Source organism: Astatotilapia calliptera, chromosome 3 (genome assembly GCF_900246225.1).
Source record: "Astatotilapia calliptera chromosome 3, fAstCal1.2, whole genome shotgun sequence".
NCBI lineage: Eukaryota > Metazoa > Chordata > Actinopteri > Cichliformes > Cichlidae > Astatotilapia > Astatotilapia calliptera.
Window position 1 is genome coordinate 45,985,884 of NC_039304.1, and position 24,792 is coordinate 46,010,675.

Here is a 24,792-nt window from a genome sequence, read left to right on the forward strand (position 1 = left end):
CTTGCAAATGTGTGAGATTAAAAAACACGGAAGGAGCAACTTTAAAAAATCACTACAGCATTGACCATATCAAGCCGTACAGAAGAAGCCACCATGTAAATGTCAGTCAGACAGTGAACAGCAACACAGACCTGAAGATGCCCCCCTGCCATCCTACTGCTAACCCTCAGTGCCAGCAAAGTCCAGAGGATACCAGGCCCTCTATTATTCATTATGCACCCAAAATGGCTGACAAAAGTTGTTGCTCCCGCAAGGAGTTTAATTCTGTTCCAGGACCGGAAACGCGTGAACAAGAACTTCCCTCCCAGACACAAAGTTTAGAAAATGAAGGTGACATAGTGAACAACTCTTTTTGGCCCGTTGGTCATTTGTTGCCAGTTTGGCGTTGCCACATGATTGATCATTGCATGACTTTGTTTGCATTTTGCAGTCTTCAACTTATATTGGATGTAAAGAAACATGCAACGTGCACTGAGCATGTGGAAGTCTGGAAATCGATCTGCCTGTCAGTAATTTTCTCTTTTGCCCACCGACTGAACCTTTCCTATTTCTCTGCGTGAAAATGCATGTTTATTGTGTTGACTTTTTTCCTGTTGTGGCCCATTGGCCTTTACCCAGCTTATCCACTAAAAATCTCATGCATGCCTGAGCTAACTTATCATATTTTTCTTTTAGTAAAGAGGCTATGGCATGCAAAGGATACTGGGCGCCTGGAGTCAGTTGTTGGACCCTACAAGTTATTTGATTCCTCTTTACGAACACTGCAGGGGTCACGGTGGCTTTCTGATGAGGTAAGAGAACTTATCATTATTGATTCTGATTTTGAAGTGCTGCTCCTTCTGAAGCATCTGCAGTGCAGACACCATTAATAGTCTAAAATGTGCGGGTAGTTGGGGGGGTTTATATAGCAAAACTCTGATAAAGTTTCACCTATTCACTTCCATAGGAAAGATTGTTATCAACAACAACACAGATGTTGTGACATCTGTGAGATCATAATACCCAGTTCCAGTATATGCAGAAATAACCTTTATCAGCAATTATATTCCTTTCCAAGATTTTGTGTACAGCACTCAAGCAGTTACTTCAGAACTTGTTGCTGCTGGTGTATAAACTCTGACTTTTCAAAACAGGTCATTGATGCATACCTGCACCGTGTCACTGAGAGACGAAAGGTAAGTAAGAAATGTTCTTTGCCCACTTATATTGAAATACAAAAAAATGTATTTACTGTTCTGTAACATTTTTGTATACTTCTACAGAATGCTGTACACCTGCTCTGTTCAGTAGTTGCAAGCTCATTGTTTTCTGGGCAGTTCAGATGCCTCACCAAGGTAAGTTGAAAGTTAAGAAGTGGTCCAAAAAGTTGACTCATTTCTATTTCTGAGGACAGAGTTCAGTTCCTTTAAACAACACTATATTTGAAAACACCCTGAGATGCATGGTACCTAAGTAAATCGAAATTACTCTGCACTTCCAATCCCACAGATGAAGTTCCCAGTTGAAGACATGTGGTTGTGCCCTGTGAACTTTGGTACGCACTGGATTCTTGTGGTATGTGTTCATGTAGTTATTAATTTCTTTGTGAAGCAGTTTCTTGCTGAAAGTGTTATTCTTAAATAGGTTTTCAGTGGCAAAAACTATAGTAATTTTTAATTTATTAACTTTTTCTTTAGATTGTCAACATTTCTGCACAGAAAATACTGCTCATCGACCCCATGGGGAATGAAGGTGTTTATGACAGGGAAATTCTGCTCAACTGGAGGTATGCATTATTACTGAGGTATTATTCTTAGATAAAACATTTCTTGTTTCATTACAAACATTTTTGTTCAACTAGGAATTTTCTGAGGATGAGAGGGCATGAAGACACCATGGAGTGGCAGTTACAGACTATGCAACACAACAAGCAACAGGATTCCAGCAGTTGCGGAGTTTTGCTGTTAAAGGTAACCCTTATTCAAATGATTCCATTTATTGTTAGCTACAATTAGGAGTTTACATTATAATAATGAGAAATCTCAGTTTGCAGAACACTACCTTGCTTTTGGAGAGGTCAGTGAAGTATTAACCACTACAGAAGCAGTTGTGCTGGAGCGAATGCAGATAGCTTGCACCCTACTTGAACATCGAGGTAAGTCCAGTAAAGTCCTTATCACGTTAGAGTGTGTACTTCGAATATAAATAGTGCTTTTCAAACACTTTCAGATAAGACCCTTCTTTAAGTCTAATTTAAAAAATTCAAGGGACTAATTTGCCATGAAGTATATGTGGAAAATATTTACTATTATTTTTTAATTAGTCAATAAATAATGTTTGATTAAAATCTAACCATGAATGTGTTTCAGGGAACGCTGAGGATTACTGCATTGTTTGCTCTATGTTAGATGCTGACGCTGACCGCAGCATGATTGAAATGGTAAAACAAAAGAAACACATAAGTCTTAGTATCATTACTTGCTAATCATGTTTAAAATGTTGACTAATAGTATTCACCAAACATAATATGAGCTATTTATTTTTCCTTTCCAGGTGCAGTGTGAATCTTGCCAAAGATGGGCACATTTTGAATGTGAAAAATATAAAGAGAGCAACGAAGAATATAAATGCAAAAAATGTAAGGAAAACACAGAACAACTTCAAATAAAAACAGCTGTCTTTTCCCCTCCATGTGTGTTTGTATTCTTTGTCAACATTAGATGATTGTGTGCAGGAAGCATGTTTTAATAGTGTGATTTGGCCATCTGAACATGTTACCTAAATAAATCCAAGCAGGAAGCATGTTATTAACGTCCTAGCGAAATAACTCAAAGTTTTTAAGTGTGATTGGGCCATCTGAACATCCTACCTATACGACGGAGCCATTAACTACGTAAGGTAGCAAATTCTGATAAGGTAGCACGGATTGATAGACAAGGCCATAAATTTACGCTACGGTAGGATGTTTTGACAAGGTAGGACGTTTTGTCAGAACACCGGCATCTGAGCCAGCCAGACTCTGTCTGTCTCTCTCATCATGGTCACCTAAATGCACAGTAATGGCAGGTTTTGTAATAAGGCAGATCACGCTTAATATACACTGTTATATACACTATAATATGCACTGTTAGTTGATTATTTACCTGCCGCATTAACGGGAGAGGACGTGCAAACGTTACCGCTGCTGCTGGGTTGAGATTCACGAGGCCGGAGCGGAATTAAAAACACGACATTCATTTAAGGTTATCGCGTGTTTTGTGAGCAAATGCTTTTGCATATTCGTAGTGTTTCCTCCATTAAATGAAATATCTACTTTGCAAGTATTGCAAGTTGCCCTGTTGTGATCTGTTCTCGTAAAGTATAACCAAACTTTTGAGCCTTTGAGCCGCTTAGGCGCCGTGTTTCCTGCCAGGTAAATGACGCTCCGCAACGTGGTGACGTCATTCGGGGCGACTGGAGTCGATAAGGGAATCGATTGCAAAAAAGGCAAACAATTCCAAAGAATTGAAACAGTGGGAACCGGTAGATTGTGACATAAAAAACATTGACTTTGATCATATAAATGCACACAAACACATCTCTACACACATATGCAAATGCATTATATCACCTGAAAAAAATTAAGCTAACTGCACAGTGTGGCCTTGAGGCAACAAATGAAAATTAACAGTTTTACCGTATAAATAAATTTTAAAAAGTAGAACAAACAATCAAATATACTTCTTAACATATTCGTGCACACACAAGTATTGTTTATATTCTTTTTTTCACTATAAAGATGTAAAATAGTTTATATATATATATAGTTTCTTTATCTTACCTGCCAATGGAGATTTCTCTCATGTAGTGCAGCTTGCAGTCTTTTTCTAATTGTGTCATGAACTTCAACATTTTCCCTGATCACTGAGGCCTGTAGAGTCTTGTCCTTTTTTCTGTTTTGTGTTTGTACAGGAGGTCACGACCTTTTATTAATCAGACCAAGATGATCTAAATTCACAAACAGAGTGGGGCGTTGTCTCTGCACATGTGTTCAACCTGTTTTATGGAACAAGTTCACTTCCTGTTGCTTTGTGTATCTACTCTGGTCAAAAGAATCCACGCTTCACGTCCACAATTCCTTTTTATTCCTCTCACAATCACGGCGCACCGTGAAAACTAGAAACAGGTAAGATGCTATCAATATGACATCCATCTCAGCCACTTACTTCTTTTCACAAAGTGCACAAGTATATAACACATAAACATGAGTACCAAATAAAGAAAACAAATAGAAAAACTATAACGATCTCAGACGCTCTTCTACTGTTGTCATGGCAACCCACACACATATTTCAGCTACATTCATCAAGATTTCTTACTCAGACATGTGATGGGCACTGCAGATACAAGACGTGTCTGTATAGACATAACATCAAAGGGAGATAACAGGAAGTTGGTCTGTGCTTACTTGGGGCACAGTGCAGTTTACCCACAGATTTGAACTTGTTGCTTTCTAAAGAACTGTTTTCATTTTTCAAAAACCTTTTCTTTGTGTGGAATAAAACTTCCAAAACTGTTTTCCCATCCTGATGATCAGAAGAGTGTTTGAGGGTCTCAGAGACCCTTCAGAACAACATTAAGTGTTAATGACCTCTTTTAGCTGTTTAGTGATTACAATCATGTGATTTCCAGGAAGTGCTGCAGCTGATGCATGCCCTCTCTCCCTGCGGACTATTTGCTGCTGCCTGTCTCTACATGTTTCCTCTGTGTGTGTTTCTGCTGCTTCTTTGTCCTCACTGTAAACAGATGTACTGAGAGACTCCTGCACTGATGTTTCATAGGAAAGTCCAAACAGCCTCACTGGTTCTCCATGAAGAACAAAGATTTGCTCTCTGTGGCTCCAACACAACTTAAAGACAATCAAAGGTGGACAAAGTTCTTCAGAACAGCTGTGCAGGTCATGACCTTTGACTTTATTCATTAGAACAAGTTTATTTCAATTAACTGACAGACAGAGTGAAAGGTTTTCTCTACAGGTTCATTTCCTGTTACTTTAATTCATCTGTCACTTTGCAATTGTGGTCGACTGTGGGTTGAATGGTTTTGCTAAGCAGATGTCTGCAAAACAGGAAGTCAAAGCAAAACGATAGACAGGTTAGTTCAGCTGGTTGTACACAGTCGAGTTCACCCACGCAGTATTTTAATTTACTATTTTTTCTAATTGCTTGTGTTGAATAAGCCTTCAGTAGGTTTCTTTTGACCTACAGAGAAAGCAGATGGATTATACCAACCTCACACTTTTTATCTTTATATGGATTTTTGTTGCATCCTGATGATTAGAAGAGTGTTTGAGGGTTTAACAGATTTCCTGAGAACAACAGTAAGTGTTTGCTGTCTTTTTCTAACATCATTTTCAGTGTTTTAGGTAAAAAGTTTCAGTTGTCATGGTTACAGTTTGGTTAACATCCACCCACAAAAATGTTTAAACAGAAAAACTGTTTCAAAACTGAGCGAGACTTCATTTAAAATGTCATTTTCTTTCTAGCGGACGTTAAACCTGTAAATCCTGAACCATGAAATCATTGCTCGATAATTTTATTGGTCGACGTCACTTCAACGTCACTTCCGTACGAGACGTTACACCGTTGAAGTGTGGAGTTAGACCGAGCGCCTGAACGACAGATCTGTTCTAACAGTCAGTGACTTTCAGCTTTATTTTAAACCTTAAATTTAAACTTGTGTCGTCAGATTTAAACTCAGGTTCAGTTATTCGGTGAAAATACCGACAGACTCAGACATTTAGGACAAACTAAGAGTCAGATCAGCAGCAGCAGAGACACGGAAATGTCTGCTGTAACTGCGTCACTCTGCTCCACGTTGCTGATGTTCGATGAGGCTTCATGTTTGTCTCTGCGGGTGAGATTTAACTGTTATAAAACAAACTGAGTGTCACTCTGGTTAAATTATTATTAATAATTCTCAAAGAATTGTTGTTATATTGATTTAGTTTGTCTGTGTGTGTGAAGGAGACGCGAGGCTGGGTGGGTCTGTGTGGACGTCCGTGTCTGTGTGACAGAGACAAAGAAATCTAATGTGTGTGTTTTATTGTCTTTCAGATTTTCCACCCTGGTGACCACAGAGGCCTTCGAGGGTTCCAGACGTCCTTCAGAACAACAGTAAGTGTTTTCTTTCTTTTTCTAAAACTCACTTTTAGTCTTTTAAGCTAAAAGAAAAGCTAAAAAAAATCAGTTTGAAGGTTTCACTTTACAATTCACCTCCATAGAAAAGGAGGAAACTTAGCAGAAAACCTCAAATTCTAAAACTGATGAGTCTTTGTTCTTTAATCGGACAGCACTGGATGGACTGGTGATTTACACAGGCTACTGGTTTTGTAAACTGGTGCAAGCTGCTGCTGGTTCTCAGGTTAGTCAGAGTTGTGTCGCGGTGATGTTTGATAAGCTGCTCGGCAGACACAGACCTCGGAGCTGAAGCCTAAATCGAAGCAGGAAGAGGTGCAGCAGGATGTGAGCTCGAAACTTGCTGTGGGAAACAAACTCGGTGCAGAGACAAAACAAACTTCTGCTTCAAAGACAAAAACGGTTCATACATGACGACTGACACATGAAGCAGGTTCAGATTTTTCCTGCGAGGATGGTTCAAGAACAGAAAGAATAAAACTTTCTTTCGACTTCACCTCTTCTGGTGTGACGCGCTTGTTTCTACTCGACCCCGCAGTGCAGCGTACCAATCGTCACAACGTCACAACTTCCTTAAAACAAACGTTACTGATCCAATTGCTTTCTTTCAGCCTACATTTTAATCCCAGGACAGACTGAGACATTTAGAACAAACTAAGAGTCAGAACACCGGAAATGTCCGCTGTAATTACGTCATTCACTTTGATGTTTGCCGTGTTCGTCTCTGCAGGTGAGATTTAACTTTGACATAAAACCGGAAGTAATGGCTGCATATTAAATATATTTCCCTGAGAGCAATTTTCATACTATTCATATTATCAGCACGCTTCACTGTATAAGTGTTTATACAAAACACAGCTACTGTCATGCACAGTTATACTGTTATGAATAATAAGGGTCAAATTTGGAGGTTTAGGTGGAGGAAGCTGAAGTTCAGGTGTAGCTGTGCAGTGTGGGGAAAGAGTGTCCTCTAAAAGAGTCCCATAATAACCAGTGTTGTGAGCTCCAGTAGATTTGTTTTCTTTGTGTTCAGGCTGTGATCAGGCTGCTGCTTCTGATGCCTTTCTGCTCTTTGTGGATTAAAGCAGCTACAATCTACAACATATAAGCAGGAGTGACAAATAATCCTAAAGAACATCATCTGCTTGAACTGGTGACTCTAACATCCTTCTAGAAACAAGTCCTGCATTTGGGCACTTATTATGAAGCATGACCTAAACTGAGAAACCATCCACCACTGTCAAATCCAAATGAGGATGTTGTCCCAGCTCATCAAATGTTTAAATTAAAAGTGATGTGTTGGTGTGTTTTTGTTTGTTTGGCTGCTGTAGAAGTGAACCGTTGTAATTTGACCTTTAACCTTTCTCCTGTGTTGTTTCCTCTTTCAGACCAGAAAACCATCACAGCTGAGTGTGGACAGGACGTGACTCTGACATGTCGAGCTCCAAACAGCATCAACAAGATCATAGTTGTAGAGTGGAGCCGAGCTGACCTGGAGCCACAACATGTTCTTTTGCAGCAGAATGGGCAGTTCGATTTAGACAACCAGTATCCATCTTTTAAGAACAGAGTGGATCTGCAGGACAGACAGATGAAGGATGGAGACGCGTCTCTGATTCTGAAGGATGTGATGATTAATGACACTGGAACATACGACTGCCGTGTTCAGAGACAGAGAGAAAGTTTAAGTCTCATCACCAGTGTCTACCTGCATGCTGAACCTCCAGGTGAGTGAGTAGAGTTCAGTGTGTGTGTGATCAGAGGTGAAGCTGCTTCCTGGTTGCTGTTTACTGATTATAAGTTGGAAGTGATAATGTTGTTATCGCAGCTGGATATGATAGCCAGCTCTGCATCCTGCTTTTATTTTCTCTCCCTGTGCCGTCTGTTCCCAAACTCACCCACACATCACATGGTGCTTTTACAATCTCGGGTAGGATACTGTCCGTCCAAAGTCCAAGTTCCGGTGGTGGGCAATTTCTATTAGTTCCTAACAACTGAAAGTGATCAGTGTGTTGCAGGAAAATGTAAGAAAAAGGTATCAAATATACAAAAAAGGTGCGCAGTAGTCTGGAGTTCTGTGCCACTGCATACTACCATACGAACTGCCATCTTGTCCCACTAGTTTGCTTACAGAGCAAGTAGGTCCACGGAGGATGCCGGCATCAACACCTTTCACAGAGCACTGATCCATATGGAGATCAGGAAGAGTTATGTTAGGATTCAGATCCCCTCTGCCACCTGCTCTTTGATCACAGACTTCCTAAGCATCCTCAGTCAGTCTGACCGACCATCTGTAGGAGGATCACACTCCTCAGCCTGTGTCATTTTTATCTTGAAAGGTGCTATACAAATAAACTTTTATTTACTTATTACTGAGGTGTTTCAGGCAACTGACTAGGATGCCTTGTGGGCGCCTCCTGGGTGAGGTGTTCTGGGCATGTCCCACAGGGAGGACGCCCCAGGGTAGAAATAGGACACGCTGGCGAGATAATATCCATCAGCTGGCGTGGGAATGCATTGGTGCTCTTCTGGAAAGGCTGGAGGAGGTGGCTGGGTCGGGGCTTTTCTGCTTAAGCTGCTGCCCCCGCACCCCAGCCCAGGATAAGTGGAAGAAAATGGATGGATTCTTGGAATCTGTCACCACCTTCAGGTTTCTGGGCACCCATAACTCCACTGATCTCACCTGGACACTAACTCCCAAGGCCCAGCAGCAACTGCACTTGCTCTTTGTCCTGAGAAAGAATAACCTGGACCAGAAGCTGCTGCTGGCCTTCTGCTGCTCCTCAGTGGAGAGTGTGTTCTCCTGCTGCCTGGGTGTTTGCTACACAGGGCCACAACTGAGAACAAGGCTGCACTGAGGGTAATTACCACTGCCCAAAAAGTCATTGTCTGCCCTCTGCAACCCCTGGGGATCATCACTAGATCCTCCTGTCTCAGGAAGACCAGGACCACCACAGGTGACCCTTTGTTCCCCGCCCACCACCTGTTTGACCCGCTGCCCTCTGGTTGACCCCTCAGGTCTATCAAGTCCCAAACCTCCAGACTCACTAACAGCTTCTTCCTCTCAGCCATTTGCACTGTTAACCAACACTGTCCCTCCACATCCCACTCTTGCAGACCCGTATCACCGATCTGAGCCATGGTCTGAGTACCTCCATCATCACTCAGGCAAACACACATGAACTCTATTCGGACAAAGTCTTTTCTTTGCACTACTTTAAAGCACTTTGCTGCAACTATGTTGTTCTCTAATATGTGCCTTTATCTTGTTGTTATAGATATTTCTCCCGTTTGCTATTTATTCCTGCTCTCAGCTATTTATATTTTATTCCAGCACATTTGGTTTTACGTGTTCAACGACTAAAAAGAGCTATTCTGTTCTGTTCTATTCCTGTTTGTTTCTTATGCTTGTTTTTTCTGAACACCTGTTTCTTACCTGCAGGTCAATCAGGATGGAAAGTCGGTGTGTCAGTGTCTGCTGTGCTTCTTGTTGTTGCTGTTGTTGGATTTTTGATCTACAGAAAACATAAACAACAGCAGAGGCAGCGTCCTGATGAACTGCAGCCTGTTTGAAATGTCTCAGAGTTTTTCTCCTGCTGCTGTTCAGACTCTGTGTTGTCAGTGAACATTGAGGTACAGACAGAGGATCTGATCATCCAGCAGACAGACATCAAACACGCCCAGAGTTGGTTTGATGTTAAATCCCTCTGATTATCATCAAAGCTGTTCAGACTGTGTTAGTGTGTCTCTGTCTGTCAGACACTCTGTGAACTACAAAGGCTCAAAAACTGTAAGGCAGCGATAAAGTCAGTACATAACAATAAGATATTAAATGAAATGATTCAGAGTTTTTATAAAATTTTATTTCAAACACATCTTATCTTGTCTGTTTGCCATGTCGATTGCACATCAGGTTCAGTTTGTTCTCCAGCTGTTTCCTTCTTTCTTTGAGCCACAGTGAGTCTCACAGGATGAAGTAATGATATCAGTCATCACGCAAACATTTCAGAAAGCTGTGCTTTTTCCTTGTCCTCAGACACTTTGGTTTATTTACCTTAGAGGTGCAGATTTCTCTCTCACAACACCGCTCACACATCACTTCAGCCTGTGAAGTGATTTGTCTTATGTGGCAAATGTGTTTGTTCATTGTTTTACAAACAGTATTACTGAATGTTTTTCTTAATTCAGTCTTGATTCATTTGTTTTCTGTCTGTGGAGCTTTATTTACATTTGAAGTTTTCTGACTTGTTGAACCAGGGGCCCGTTCTTCGTACGTCGCTTACTACATCCAAGATCAAATGACACATCCAAGATCAAATCATCGCGCTAACCGTGAGCTCGCTAATCCGGTTCCCCGAACACACCTGCTGTTGACGATTACTACAGCTGGACGCAGGAATGTGACATCACTGGGTGTCGTAAAAGGGGCTACGCATCGATAGTAGAAACATTGATCGGCAACCCGCTGATTGGTCGGCGAAAATGTCGAAGGGGCGTGCTCGGTATTTTCCGGCAGCAGAGCAAGAACTCTTGAGTGAGGGATTTCAGGAGTTTCAGAGTTTAATTAAAACGCAAGAGAACACTGCAAAGGCTGCAAAAGCAAGGAGAGAGGGCTGGCAGAAAGTTGCTGACAAATCAAACTCGTAGGTAATTTAATAATAATAATAATAATAATGGATTGGGTTTATATAGCGCTTTCCAAGGCACCCAAAGCGCTTTACGATACCACTATTCATTCACTCCCACATTCACACACTGGTGGAGGCAGCTACGGTTGTAGCCAGGCTGCCATATCGCGCCATCGGCCCCTCTGGCCAACACCAGTAGGCGGTAGGGTAGATCTATCATATGACACTATATTGTCCAATATCATATGGCATTATATTATATTATAATATGTTATATTATATCCCCTTTCACATTAGAGCCACAACAGGACCCACAAGAACATGGGAACAAGTAAAAGTGGAATACAGGAGTATTCTACAGAATGGTAATATTTATCTCTTAGATTGCTTTGCGTCTCTTGGCAAGGTAATACTGGCCTGTAATACTCTATTACTCTGTTAGTTTGTTCATAACAGCAACCAAGAAAAGGGCAGAGGAACAAAAGACAGGTGGTGGTCCTGCACCCCCTCGTCAACAAGTTGGTTAAGTAAATAATACCCTCACGGGAATATCGATATCTCTCTATGAGCACACTGTCGCGCTGAGCTAAAGGATCCTGTCTGTCCCGCAATATACGCTGAATTCTGAGGACTCTCCTTATCAATCTTGCACCTTCCGCAATGGGTTGGTCGCGTATACGGACAGGACATGGCTGCGACAGGCTTCCCAAATCCACCTTCGCTTTTATAGCCGTGGTCTCTCATCTTGATTACACGAAGTAATTTACAATTACTACTCTGAAATATGAATTGCATCTGTAATAATCACATACATGTAATAGTATGTTAATAGTACATTTCCCTTTTTTAGGAAATGACCTGTATGTATCTGTGTGACATCAATAAAAGGATCAAGTGCTGCATTATCTTTAGTTACATTGATAATATTTATTTATGGTGAAACAGTGGAAAAATATCGCTGTTGCTTTCGTATAAATGAAGCGGACATACCTGCGTGGCCGCGATCTAATCCTGTTTACATAAAGTAAACCTGCTCCCGAGCAGGTTTACGCTTACGGCTCTGTTGCTATGACAGCAAGTCCCGGATGAGCTTCGGGGAACCGACTGATCCAGGATCACGCGAAATCGTCAACAATCTAATCCGGCTAACCTACTTAGCGAGGTACGAAGAACGGGCCCCAGGTGTATGGGCTCAAATTGTGGTCATAAATATTTTGTACTTGTAAATCAGGATTTGTGTGTGTGTGTGTGTGTGTGTGTGTGTGTGTGTGTGTGTGTGTGTGTGTGTGTGTGTGTGTGTGTGTGTGTGTGTGTGTAAAAAAGATTTGTGTGTGGATTTAGTCAAAAAATACGTGTGAAACTCTGCACTCAAGTTTCAAGTTACAAGTACGAATATTGACCCTGTTTTTCTTCCTTTTATCTCATTGGCCAATGTCATGTCAATCACAAATTTAACTATCCAATCAAAGAACAGGTGGGTTTGGCTATTGAAGGGGTGCTTTATGGAGCTTCAGGTCCTAGAAGGGAATAAATGCCCTTATACATCCCAGCCCAGCGTTTTCCTTCATCACCACGAAGGAAAACAGTCTGTGGTGTCTAAGTTTGGTGATTTATGTGTCACAGGTTTACATGCTTAATACAGGGACCTCCAGAGCCTTTTCAACAGCGCTGTGGACCTAGGGTGGGGGGGCGGGGCAGTATTGTGGAAATGACAGTCTTCACTATTGGGGATGGTTACAAAGCTTTCTTCGTTGTGAATTAGCATACATGTTTTTATTGAACATTTAAAGAACCAGCAAAAAAAAACTCTTGTAGTTCACATAAAGTCAGAGATAGAAAAGACAAGAAGCAGGTGCATCTAGTACAGGTAGAGCTGCTGAAAACACCCACAGAGCCCAGCAGCCAGCAACAAATTCTGGATCCTTGGCTTTTAGTTAGCAGTTAGCATTAGCAGCACATCCGATGCGTCTGATGTGAAAGGACTTTTATGCTGCGCACTGTGACTCACAGCAATGGTCCCGGGTCAGCCCTGACTTTGTGTTAAACTAATCCTAAAGTAATAATGGTATTTCTAACCACTGATATACCACAACTTTATCCTTTCAACAGCTGCTGAAAGTTAGGGGCCCTAACTGCTATCAGATATTTATATAGAGATCCTCCAGCTTCAAACTGTATCACCCTTCAAGGACCTGAAGCTCCATAAAGCGCCCCTCCGACAGCCAAACCCATCTGTTCTCTGATTGGATAGTTAAATTTGTGATTGACATTGGCCAATCAGATGAAAGGAAGAAAAACAGGGTCAAAATTTATACTTGTTACATGAAACTTGAGTGCAGAGTTTCACACGTATTTTTTGGCTAAGTCCACACACAAATTGTTTTTACACATACAAATTGTTTTTACACATACAAAGCCTGATTTACAAGTACAAAATATTTATGACCACAATTTGAGCCCATACAGGTGAAGCAGAGCTGATCTGACCTGGAATCAGTGCAAACAAACCACTGAGCAGGTCTGATCCAACCTCCTGCAGACTATGTGAACTACAGTGTTTGTTCATCTACATCTTCATCCAATGTTGTCAGGGAAACAAACAAACGTTTCCTGTTTTAGCATCTTAATCAACCAAAAAGTAATGTGACTTAGTTTTGTTAAAATTTCTGCTTTTGTTGTAAAGCAGTAAATTTGAAGTTTCATGGATAACAACAATAATTATACTTTAGCATTAAAAATATGTCTTAATCCACACATTAATAAAAGTTGCTGTTATGCTGCTAACCTGGGTCAAAGTGTATCCTGAGGTTTTAGGGTGTTTCAACCAAACAGTATCAAGTACGTGAGTTATGAGGATCCTTTTGTTACAACAAGCAAAGCTGTTTATTTGTTTTGAAATGTGCCCACACATTTGAAATGATTTGCACTGTTTTGCTTTTGAAGGAATGATGTATGAAACTCCATTTTTGTTTGTGGAATGTTTTGGTTTATATGATTTTTCTTGTGAATTTGTCGATTATTAAGTGAATGGATTAATTGCTAAGTGCTAGAAAAGTGTTACAGTTATGCAAGACTCTGAAAATAGAGCTACGCAGCACTCTTTACAGCAAGCTGAATGCATCGCTCTCTCTTTCCCTCTAATCTCTTCCTCTCAGGTCTTGTGGTCCCTGTGCTATCTGTCATCCAAAGCACAGTTAGACTCGTGGACACTGTGTAACTGCTTTCTATGAGAGTGTCACATCTGTTCCCAGGATAACTTTGTAAGAAGCGCATAAATAAAACTCAGCTGTCTTTCACTGTGAATGCTTTTGCTTCCTTGCAAGTAAATAAATGCGTTGAAGCTCATTACTCTGAGTGTCTCACTTTATAAGAGAATTCTTCTAACAGTACCTTAATAACTTTGGTCTCACTGTTTATCCATTTTATTATACTTTCACAGAACTGGCTCTTGAGCCTGTGGGCTGCTTGCTGTCTGAAGCATCATCATGACACCTGTCCAGACTGTGTTAGTGTCACTCTGGGAGCTGCTGTGTCTGTTCATCGGTAGGATTTTCATGAAATTAGTTTAAAGGAAGAACAAAACTGTTGTTCATGAAGTTCAGTGTTCTCACTGATTCATGATATCCTAATCAGTGAGTGCGTTTGTTACAGAATAATTACAGATACTGAGCCAACTGACAACAGAAACACTTTATGTGATGATGAACGTATAAAATACTATGAATTATAGCTCAGCAGTACTCTATGTGATACTCATTGAGTTACAGCAGACAAATGGATCATGAACACTGAGTGTTAGAGTGCAGTATCATAAAACCAAACACACAAATGTGTTAAATGTAGCTGCAGAGTCAGACGTTTCCTTTCTTGCATCAATGAAACTTTATTTGAGTCTTCAATCCCCCCTCTTTTGTTTATCCTTGTCGTCGTTGCATACTTTGAATGCAATTACCTAATACTTAAGATTTGCATATACTGGCACTCAATGTTTTTAATCATTATTCAGCTGATTAATGTGGCTATAAACGTTTTTGTTTAACCAGCTGATCTTGATGCTATGTGATGTAGAATCAGTCCAAAGCAACTTATGGACAGGCAGGAAGATAAGTAACAAAACATTCAAATAACTTTGAGACTGTCCCCGTGGGATGAGAATTAGAGTGTGAGAGTGCTAACTTATCAGCTAATGGTGATTATCTTTGTGTGTCATCCTCCACCCACAGACTGTACATAGACTCTGTACAAGACAGATAACCTCCATTTCTCAGTTTGTATGTCAGCACCTTTTTTTTTACTACACAAAATCTCCCAAAATCTCCTTCTAACTAAAAATGGGAAATATATGCATGCTGTATTTCATGAGCATCACTTTGATCTGTATTGTATGTCTTAAACTATGGAAAAAAAATTCTGTATGAATACATTTGCTGGGTTGACAGCTTTTGCAAGAGCAAGAGACTCTGGAAACCTAAAACTTGGCTGGTCTGTGGATCAGCAAAGTACAGACTGTAATCAAACTGTACTTTTACTGCTGACTGTGTTTATGAAATATATTCATTGTCTCTAGAATAAACAGCTTATAGTAGAAATATTACAGCCTGATCAGAAAGTAGAATGAACTCTGCAGTCAAAGAGTCCAGATCTCATTGTAACTCTGACTATATTTGAAATAAAGTAAACAACCATTTTATTATGAACAGTACATGCACAGCATGCCAAAAGAAACTCTGAAAGCATCACTGGTGATCGGCTTGTATCTGTGTTGGTATTCAAAGCCCAACATCTCCCTCTAGTGGCCAAATATAAACCATGTGTGAGGATGGTGTTCATGTAAAATGTGAATCATAGTGTTCCAGTCAGTCATCAGTGTGTCTCTGCACAGCTGTAATTAAAATGTGTTCAGAGGGCCTCAGTGTCTGAATGGTTCCAGTTCAGCTCCATAACAGCAGCGTCCCTGGTTTGATTCCTGTGTTTCAGCTCATATCTGCCTCTCTCACTGAGGGGGACGTCCACACATGGACATGGATTTGTTCATCAATCAAACTACAGATCACTGAGAGCAGAGGACATCTGATTTATTCAATGAAGTTGAATATGATGCTTTTGGGCATCATAGACATGAATTGTAATCTCACTGGTCAAATTTAGATTATGTCACAACAGTGCACAACTTAAACTTTTTTTACATGTCCAAGTCCTTGTACATAAGTTTAAAAGAACAGAATTGTGATTCATTCTTTTTTGTTTCTGAAATAAAATTGAAGTGTTACCTTTAGATATATGTTTACATTATTTTATAACTTCTATTGTTAAAAAAGGAAAAAAGTCAGTTACCCACCTCTGTGTTTGAACCAATAGAAAGCTGGTGCTCAGAGGAAGAGGGCGGGCTTTACTTGGTGTCAGTGACAGAAATGAAAAGAAGCTCAAATGAGTGAGAAGGACGATGAAGGAAACATCTGTGCTGTGTCTGCTCTGTAAGTAGAATCTCTGTGTTTGTTTGAATTCTTGTACTTTGACTGTCTGCTCTCCTGATAACTGATGATGGAGGAGAAGACATGAAAAACAAATCAGGCTGAATTCAAGTTCAAACACCACGAGGACCAACTGCAGGTCTGAACTGACTCTTTATCTTTGCTCAGGAGTCGAGGAAACACTGTAACTTAGCAGCGTCATTAATATCAAGTTAGTGGTGAAAAAAACAACTTATATGTGTTAAGAAATGTTAAAAAACACAGAATGCAAAGCATTAGCAGATATGTTTAATAGAGCACACATAGAGGTTTTCTGCGGTTTGTGTGGAGTTGTTCTTTATGTTCAGCTCAAATCAACCTGAGCATGCCTAATGGCACAACTCATTCAGCCAAACAGGGTGTGAGTGTGGTAATGTTGCTGACATGGGCATCCTGTGGCTGAGAGAACAGAGCCGCCGACTGAAGTCGGAATGACTTTTTTCAGTCACTGGAGAATTTGAGTGTGATTAAGCAGGTCAAGAAAGGTCACTAGAAATGGCATCATACAGCACTTGACCTCACCCCCAGTGCTATCCCAGTCTGTTTTATTAAGGACATCAGCGGGTGCTAGTCTCCCTTTACTTTATCATAATGGTGGCAATCCATCAGTACACCATTTAGTGAGGCTGAAAAAGAGATGAATAACATGATGAGCTCTCTGATTACATAGAGAGTATCAGCAAGAGACCTGAGCGAGCTCTAGTAGCCACACCGGAGTACTCCAAAGCACTGACTGTAATCCAGTATTCGGCACGCATAACATGAAGACCTGTTCTCTCAACAGCTTGTTGTCCAAATTAAATTTAAATATCTGCGTCTCATCACCCCGATGCTTTATGGCTCCAGCGTAAATCCACTGTGGTCCTGCCGGAGTCCGCTTGAGTTGTTATTACAAAGTGACATGGCAGCATCAAGCTCCAAGTGAGACCAGGAATATATAGGTCTGCTCCAGCTTTCCTGAGCTAGGAAAGAAGGTGACTGGACTTAGATGAAGACATTTTACCTCTCATCCAAGAGGCTTCTTAAGTTATAAAAACCAGCAGGTGAAGAGTCTCAGATATTTAAACCCTGTTAGTCTTCAACACTGGTAATAAACAGAAATACAACGCTTAGGTGGTGGACTAAGTTATTCAAGTTGTTTACAATCAATCAAAAATAAATGTGTTTTATCTAAAAAAGTTTGCCACACATCAAAGATCTTATTAAGTTTATCCTCTAATACAGGGGTGTTGAACTCAAGGCCTCGAGGGCTGGTGTCCTGCAGGTTTTAGATCTCACACTGGGTCAACACACCTGAATCAAATGATTAGTTCATTACCAGGCCTCTGGAGAACTTCAAGAGATGTTGAGGAGGTCGTTTAGCCATTTGAATCAGCTGTGTTGGATCAAGGACACATTTAAAACCTGCAGGACACCGGCCCTCGAGGCCTGGAGTTCGACACCTGCTCTAATATATAGCTGATCCTCTCCATGTGCAGCAGAGCAGTCAGTTCTCTTAGCCACATTTTAATTGAGGTACAATGTCAGACTTCCAGAGAATTATTATATGTGTTTCGTAGCAATTACCATTCTGAACAAAACTGTAGTTTGTGCAGCAGAGCTATAGAAGAGAAGAGGAAGAGCCAAACAACGCAATTACTGGGTCCGGCTCTGATGTGCAGTTGTACATATCAGAGAACAATTTAAACCAACTGTTAATTGTATATTCCTGTACATTTACGTATTATGATTCATATTGCCACATTCATTGACCTTGTTTATAGGTAATTTCATTGTTTGATCACGTTAAAATGTTCCTAATTTAATGTTTAACAGCACTTGAAAAAGGTGAGATCCCATGTCAAATTAGCGCAACTAATTGTATTTTCATTACTGGAAATAACCATATTTTTATGTGAGAGTTATTTTCTGTAATTACACGGTCGTATTTTGGCGCCCCAGCTGCCGGAATAGCACTGTTTTTTCAAGATGCTTTTTCTAACAGTGTAGCCTGGCAGGGTGAAGGACACTGTCTCAGCTGAACTCTGGACACCCACACACATACACTGATATGCACACACTCATCCCCCCTCCCTTTCCAAATGCCTTCGATGCTTATTCCCTTCTGATGCTACACCCTTTACCCACCCCTGTTGCTTGTCATGTGTTTCTTTGGTGTATTAAGAGTTTTTCATGTACTATGTGCAGAGGTGTTTTTTTTCTGTTCTCAAACTGATCTCCCTGTTGGAGCTCAGTCTGGGGGGAGTTATTTTTTCTCCTTATCTTTCCTCATGTGGTGCATTTTCCATTGTGATACCTCTTTCACCTGTCTACCCCATGTGATGTTTGTGTAATGTATGTATGGTCAGAGGGTAAGATGGCGCCACCATTGCGTGCAATAGGTCGGCAGCCTTATGAAATTTTCCCTTGTGGGACTAATAAAGGTATATCAAATCAAATGCCAAAACGTTTGCTTATTGGCAGGAATGGTACAAAAAGGTCAAGTCTGCTAATACCCTCCCTTGGGTGGTCATAGAGAGTGGTGGGGTTGATAATAGTTCCATTCCAGCTCTTCTCTTTTTATCTTCAAATACACGAACCAAGGTCAATAATTTTATAGCTTCGAACTTCGCTAAAATCTTTAGTCAGATCAAAAAAAAAGGTTGCGCTCTACCAGAAACTTGATCCATACTCCAATATATTGTAATAATGCATTTCCACCCTCATGTTTAGATCAGATAAAGAGAGATATTAACAGGAAATTTGTGTCATTTCCCCAGTTGCAGAACAAGCTCTCTCCCTGCGTCACATTTTTTCTTCATTATTTACAGATGAGAAACTATGTTCGACATCCGTAAATTATCTTTTCAGGAAGAGGGACCAATTTTTTCATTTCTTTGGTTTCCCGGGTTCTAAAAAGTTGGTTTCTGGCTTTGTGAACACTTTTTCAGGATATTTGAATTTTAAATCTGACTGTTTGAAGACGGCATCGGAGGAAGAGTTGGGTTTGCAAATTGGAGATGAGGTGTGAGAGAGGAATCTGTGTAGGATCCACTCTTGCTCTATAAACACCAGTAATTTCAATTCAAAGTGCTTCACAGTCTTCAATATCCAAAAACTGTCACGGTCTGGCTGGCAGACCGTGGGGATGTGTGGGGAAGGAGGACCCAGGCGCGGTACTCTGTGTATAAACAGTGCGTTTATTTACAGTGATGGAAACAATAACAGTAAATCCCCGTGCTCTCCCGTGACTCCCGTGTCGTGTCTTCCCAAAAAAGTCCGTGTTGCTGTGCTCTCCGCTCCCGTGTCAGCACCCCCCGGTGCTCGCTGCTCCCGTGTCTTCCACGCTCCTCCTGCGGGAAACAAAAGACGTAGCCGTCAGGACACTAACAACTACAGGCATACACACACACACACTAACTTTGTAACAGGACGACTAACGTGGAGTCTCATGCAATGATCCCGCGTCGGTGGGAGCTCCAAGACTCTCCTAAGTAGCTCCCCTGACGAGCCCTGATCAGCGGCAGGTGTGTGGCTTCGGGTGTGGCCAGTCCCTCCGCAGGGCCACACCCCTCAGGCCTGCAGGTGGCCGAGCTCCATCCTCCAGGCACACCCGCAGACATACACACCCATACCTCGCCTAAACATATGAGTGGGACACAGACTAACACAGCACAGAGAAACACACATATGTACACGCACAGAGAAGGGGAAACGACACCAAAAATACATAATAATAATAATAATAATACACAGGTCCATGACTGCCCAGGGATCCTGGGTCGCCCAGTCCCAGGACCCTGACAGTACCCCCCCTCTAAGGGTCGGCTCCCGACGACCCAAAAACACAAACCAAAAACAACAGTACAACCAACCCAGGGCGGGCGGCGGGAGGTCCAGGACGGAGGGTAGAACCAAAACAAGCAAAAACCACCAAAGAAAACAACCCCCCCCCCCCCCCCCCCCCCCAAGGTCACAGTCCCAGAGTCCGACCGCGCATCCCGCAGCGGAGCAACAAAAAGAAAAAACGCCACAAAACAGTCTCAGGCGGCCCATCAACATAACAAAAGAGGGGGGCCTACCTCGAGTCCAATGGTGGCGACATTGCAGCTCCGGCGGACGGCCACGTGTCCGGCAACAGCAGAAAAACAGTTCTGGGGGCCTGCCACTGCTCCAGTGGCGGCAGCACTGCTGCCCCTCCGGTGGCGAGCCCCGGGCCCAGTAGCGGCGGCGCTGCTCCCCAGGCGGCCTGCCCGGGATCCAGTGGCGGTGGCGGCGCTGCTGCTCCCCAGGCGGCCTGCCACGGGTCCGGTGGCGGCGCTGCTCCTCCGGTGAGCAACAGCGAGGTGTGGTACACGGTTCATGACGCGCTGGTCGCTGACGTGGATGCAGACGTGGAGGTCCCTCCGGTTCGCTGACTTCCGGCTCCGGCTGAGCGGGTCCCTCCTCGGCTGGCAGCGAGAGCTCCTCCGAGAGCTCCTCCGAGAGCTCCTCCGAGAGCTCCTCCGAGAGCTCCTCCTCGGCTGGCAGCGAGAGCTCCTCCGAGAGCTCCTCCGAGAGCTCCTCCGAGAGCTCCTCCGAGAGCTCCTCCTCGGCTGGCAGCGAGAGCTCCTCCGAGAGCTCCTCCGAGAGCTCCTCCGAGAGCTCCTCCTCGGCTGGCAGCGAGAGCTCCTCCGAGAGCTCCTCCTCGGCTGGCAGCGAGAGCTCCTCCGAGAGCTCCTCCTCGGCTGGCAGCGAGAGCTCCTCCGAGAGCTCCTCCGAGAGCTCCTCCTCGGCTGGCAGCGAGAGCTCCTCCGAGAGCTCCTCCTCGGCTGGCAGCGAGAGCTCCTCCTCGGCTGGCAGCGCCGGTTGTTCCTTCCGCTCGCCGAGCTCCTCTGCTGGTGGCTCGCTGAGCCGTTCCGGCTCGCAGGGCTCCGGCTCGCCTAGCTCCTCAGGCTCGCTGAGCCGTTCCGGCTCGCAGGGCTCCGGCTCGCCTAGCTCCTCAGCTGGCGGTGCGGGCTCCTCTGGCTCGCTGAGCCGCTCCGGCTCGCTGAGCCGTTCCGGCTTGCAGGGCTCCTCCGGCTCGCTGAGCCCCTGCCCGGGCTTGCCGAGCTCCCGCTCGCCGAGCCGCTGCTGCTGGACAAAGTGTGTGGTTTCCCGTGCTTGCACTACCCCCCGGGCTTCATGCAGGGTGCAAAGGAAGGCGGAAATTCCCTCAAGCTGGCCGAGGTAGGGACTTCCCTCCAGGATCGCCTCGATGGCATTTAACCCCACCACTCTTGCCCTTGTGTTGGTGGTGTGAGCTACCCAGTCCATCAGGCGTTGGATGCGTGTGAGGTCGCCCTCTCCGGACAAGGCTGCTGGAGTGGGTAGTGGAATGGAGGCTGCTGCTGGTGGAGAAGATGGCCGAGGGGTGACTGCATGCGGATGAGATGACGACGGTGTTACAGCTGCAGATGGTGAAGCAGCGGGTGGTGTAGCGACCTCCGACCAAGGTGATGGTACCTGCGCCGTCAGCTCGTCCACTGCAGACACAAACACAGACGATGAGGAAAATGAAAAATTGTCCGTACTACTCACCACAGCCGGCTCTTGAGATGTCTGTGGCTTTGGCTGCGGTGAGGAACGCCGGCGGCGCGAACGTCGTTTCCATGTAGATATCGGGGCCGGCGTCTCAGGCACACACTAACTTTGTAACAGGACGACTAACATGGAGTCTCATGCAATGATCCCGCGTCGGTGGGAGCTCCAAGACTCTCCTAAGTAGCTCCCCTGACGAGCCCTGATCAGCGGCAGGTGTGTGGCTTCGGGTGTGGCCAGTCCCTCCGCAGGGCCACACCCCTCAGGCCTGCAGGTGGCCGAGCTCCATCCTCCAGGCACACCCGCAGACATACACACCCATACCTCGCCTAAACATATGAGTGGGACACAGACTAACACAGCACAGAGAAACACACATATGTACACGCACAGAGAAGGGGAAACAACACCAAAAATACATAATAATAATACACAGGTCCATGACTGCCCAGGGATCCTGGGTCGCCCAGTCCCAGGACCCTGAGAAAAACTAAATTGCAGAGGATTTTTCCTTCTATTGGTCCGATACGTGATCGTTGTAAACTTGAAGAAGGCTGTCTTATGCATCAATTTTGGACATGCCCCAAATTGTACAATTACTGGCTGGATATCTTTAAGGATTGTATGCCCTGGGACAGACTGACAGGGGCGAGGCTGCCATATCGCACCATCGGCCCCTTTTGGTCATCGCCAGTAGGCGGTAGGTGAAGAGTCTTGACCACGGACACAACGACCGAGAGTGTCCGAGCCGGGGCTCGAACCAGCAACCTTCTGATCACAAGGTGAACTGCTAACTCTTGAGCCGCGATCGCCCTAACTAGCAATGATAATAATACTTATGTGATGTAACGCAAGCTTATAGGGATCACGATATATGCGTTTCCATAGCATTACATTTGAATTCAACAGTTCAATCTTTCAAATAACGGACAGATATTTGTGAAATCATGAGACATTTGTGAATGTATTTTAACAATCTAAATACGTACAGACAGATACATTTAATAATCATGAAAATTATGTTTTATTACATTACAGTGACTTAACGTTAATTTACATTTGAAATGTGAAGTCAAAGTCTATTTACGTAACTTTAATGATATTCTAGAAGAACAGAACATTACTGTAAAATACCTTCATATTAGGATTTTTTCCTACGGTTGCAGCCATACCCACGACCTTATTGTTTTTAGTTCACATTCATTGGTCGATGCTTAGTGTCATGTTATTTATATTACTTGCAATTCCTACCTCTACATATTGATGTGATGTTCTGTATTGCGGCTTCAAAGCTTGTGTCGAGTAATGGAGGGGGCGTTTCTGCGATGCGCGTATCGAGGCTTGCTTCATTTATGGGAGGAGCTGAAAATGATGACGTCCGAAGCCTCGCTGCCCAGCTGTACCACGTGAGTGGTTCAGGAAGTGGTTCGAACTTTTTTTTTTTAAATATCAAACTTTATTACGAAACAGTATACAGAACATGTATACAACCAGAACAAAATTAACATATGCCAGGGGGTGTAATACAAAGAATTACAAACATTCAAATAATTTGTAATTACTATAAATAGTAATAGTTTTCATAGCCTTTTTGTTAAGTGATCCACTAATCAATTTTATGTAACATAAAACATCATTACAGTAATGTTTAAAATTAGGCTTTTTGTTACGGTATTTGCATTTGTGAAAATACAATTTAGCTAACTAACAAGTTTATTATAAAGTAAACATCTTTTTTTTGCCCAACATTTTCCCATTTCACAGTAAAGTCTTTATAGAGATGTCCAACAATGAATCTACTGAAGTCTTTCCAAAATGTTCTAGCGTATGAACAGAACCAGAAGAGGTGTTGCACAGTCTCAGGATGGCTTCCACAAAGTCCACAGCTCACGTTTATGTCCCTTTTGAACTTTGTCATATAATGTCTGTGAAGGTTCTCAGTCATCCAGGTCATCGTAGTCAAAGGAGCTTGCAAAGAAAAGCGTCTGGACTTCTTTAAGTTGCTTGAAGACGTTTCACCTCTCATCCGAGAAGCTTCTTCAGTTCAAGGGATCTCAAAACTGGATTATAGATGGCAGACAGTTGGTGTCGTAAACCCCCGCCTCTGTTCAAAGATGGTCGCTCACAGTGGACGTAAATGGCTTCTTTCACTCCTCTTTCAAACCATCTGTCCTCTCTGTCCAAAATGAGAACATTGGCATCCTCGAAAGAGTGTCCTTTATCCTTAAGATGCAGATGGACTGCTGAGTCTTGTCCTGTGGAGGTGGCTCTTCTGTGTTGTGCCATGCGCTTGTGAAGTGGCTGTTTGGTCTCTCCAATGTAGAGGTCTGGGCATTCCTCGCTGCACTGTACAGCATACACCACATTGTTAAGTTTGTGTTTTGGCGTTTTGTCTTTCGGGTGAACCAGTTTTTGTCTGAGCGTGTTGCTGGGTCTGAAATGCACCGGGATGTCATGCTTGGAGAAAACTCTCCTGAGTTTTTCTGATACACCGGCTACATAGGGGATGACAATGTTGTTGCGTCTGTCTTTCTTATCCTCCCTCGCTGGTGTCTGGTCTTCTTTTCTGTGCCTCTTTGCTGACTTTAAGAACGCCCATTTAGGATAGCCGCACGTTTTGAGTGCTTCTTTTACATGTGTGTGTTCCTTCTTTTTTCCTTCAGGCTTAGAGGGAACATGTTCTGCCCGGTGGTGTAGGGTCCTAATTACTCCAAGTTTGTCATATAATGATTAGCAGGATAAAATTTATGCAGTATTTTAAATGAGACTTCCTTCACTTTATTCGTTACCAGATACTTGTTAGGAATTGTCCATACTCTTTTCCAGTTAATGTCACTGACAAAGGAATTCCAATAAGAAACCACATGTGGAATAGTTAGAGATTCTGTCTGGAACAAGTGGTTCGAAATTTGCCGCGAGCTATGACAGCGATATAAACTGTCACGGCTGCACAGCAGTCGT

General features: G+C 43.0%; 2 protein-coding genes and 1 long non-coding RNA gene across 7 annotated transcripts in view; 1 reads left to right on the forward strand and 2 right to left on the reverse strand.

Annotated features, from left to right (window-relative positions):
- LOC113010730 (Fc receptor-like B) overlaps positions 1-24,792 on the reverse strand; it is a 192,557-nt gene that overhangs the window by 32,827 nt on the left and 134,938 nt on the right. The window lies entirely within an intron of this gene.
- LOC113010869 (coxsackievirus and adenovirus receptor homolog) lies at positions 5,098-16,171 on the forward strand. Of its 5 annotated transcripts, XR_003270400.1 has the most exons (5): positions 5,098-5,112; positions 5,226-5,338; positions 6,075-6,134; positions 7,544-7,882; positions 9,598-10,359. XR_003270400.1 is itself a non-coding variant. In XM_026150125.1 (4 exons), the coding sequence occupies exons 1-3, from the start codon at positions 6,831-6,833 to the stop codon at positions 14,270-14,272; spliced, it is 444 nt and encodes a 147-aa protein (XP_026005910.1). In that variant the 5' UTR covers positions 6,153-6,830; the 3' UTR covers positions 14,273-14,326; positions 16,142-16,171. The 5 variants fall into 5 exon arrangements, 2 of the variants coding, with proteins under 2 accessions (XP_026005910.1, XP_026005901.1); XR_003270398.1 differs by lacking the exons at positions 5,098-5,112; positions 5,226-5,338 and adding an exon at positions 5,361-5,874; XR_003270399.1 differs by lacking the exons at positions 5,098-5,112; positions 5,226-5,338 and adding an exon at positions 5,630-5,653.
- LOC113011207 (uncharacterized) lies at positions 19,453-19,743 on the reverse strand. Its single transcript, XR_003270487.1, has 2 exons — positions 19,714-19,743; positions 19,453-19,625 (listed from the first exon to the last, which is right to left on the reverse strand). It is a non-coding gene; the product is annotated as an uncharacterized LOC113011207 (long non-coding RNA).

Coding starts and splice junctions, on each gene's coding strand:
- LOC113010869 (XM_026150116.1), top strand. CDS start 6,831: ATGTCCGCTGTAATTACGTCATTCACTTTGATGTTTGCCGTGTTCGTC. Junction 6,886..7,543: donor TGCCGTGTTCGTCTCTGCAG/GTGAGATTTAAC, acceptor TTCCTCTTTCAG/ACCAGAAAACCATCACAGCT. Junction 7,883..9,597: donor CCTGCATGCTGAACCTCCAG/GTGAGTGAGTAG, acceptor TCTTACCTGCAG/GTCAATCAGGATGGAAAGTC.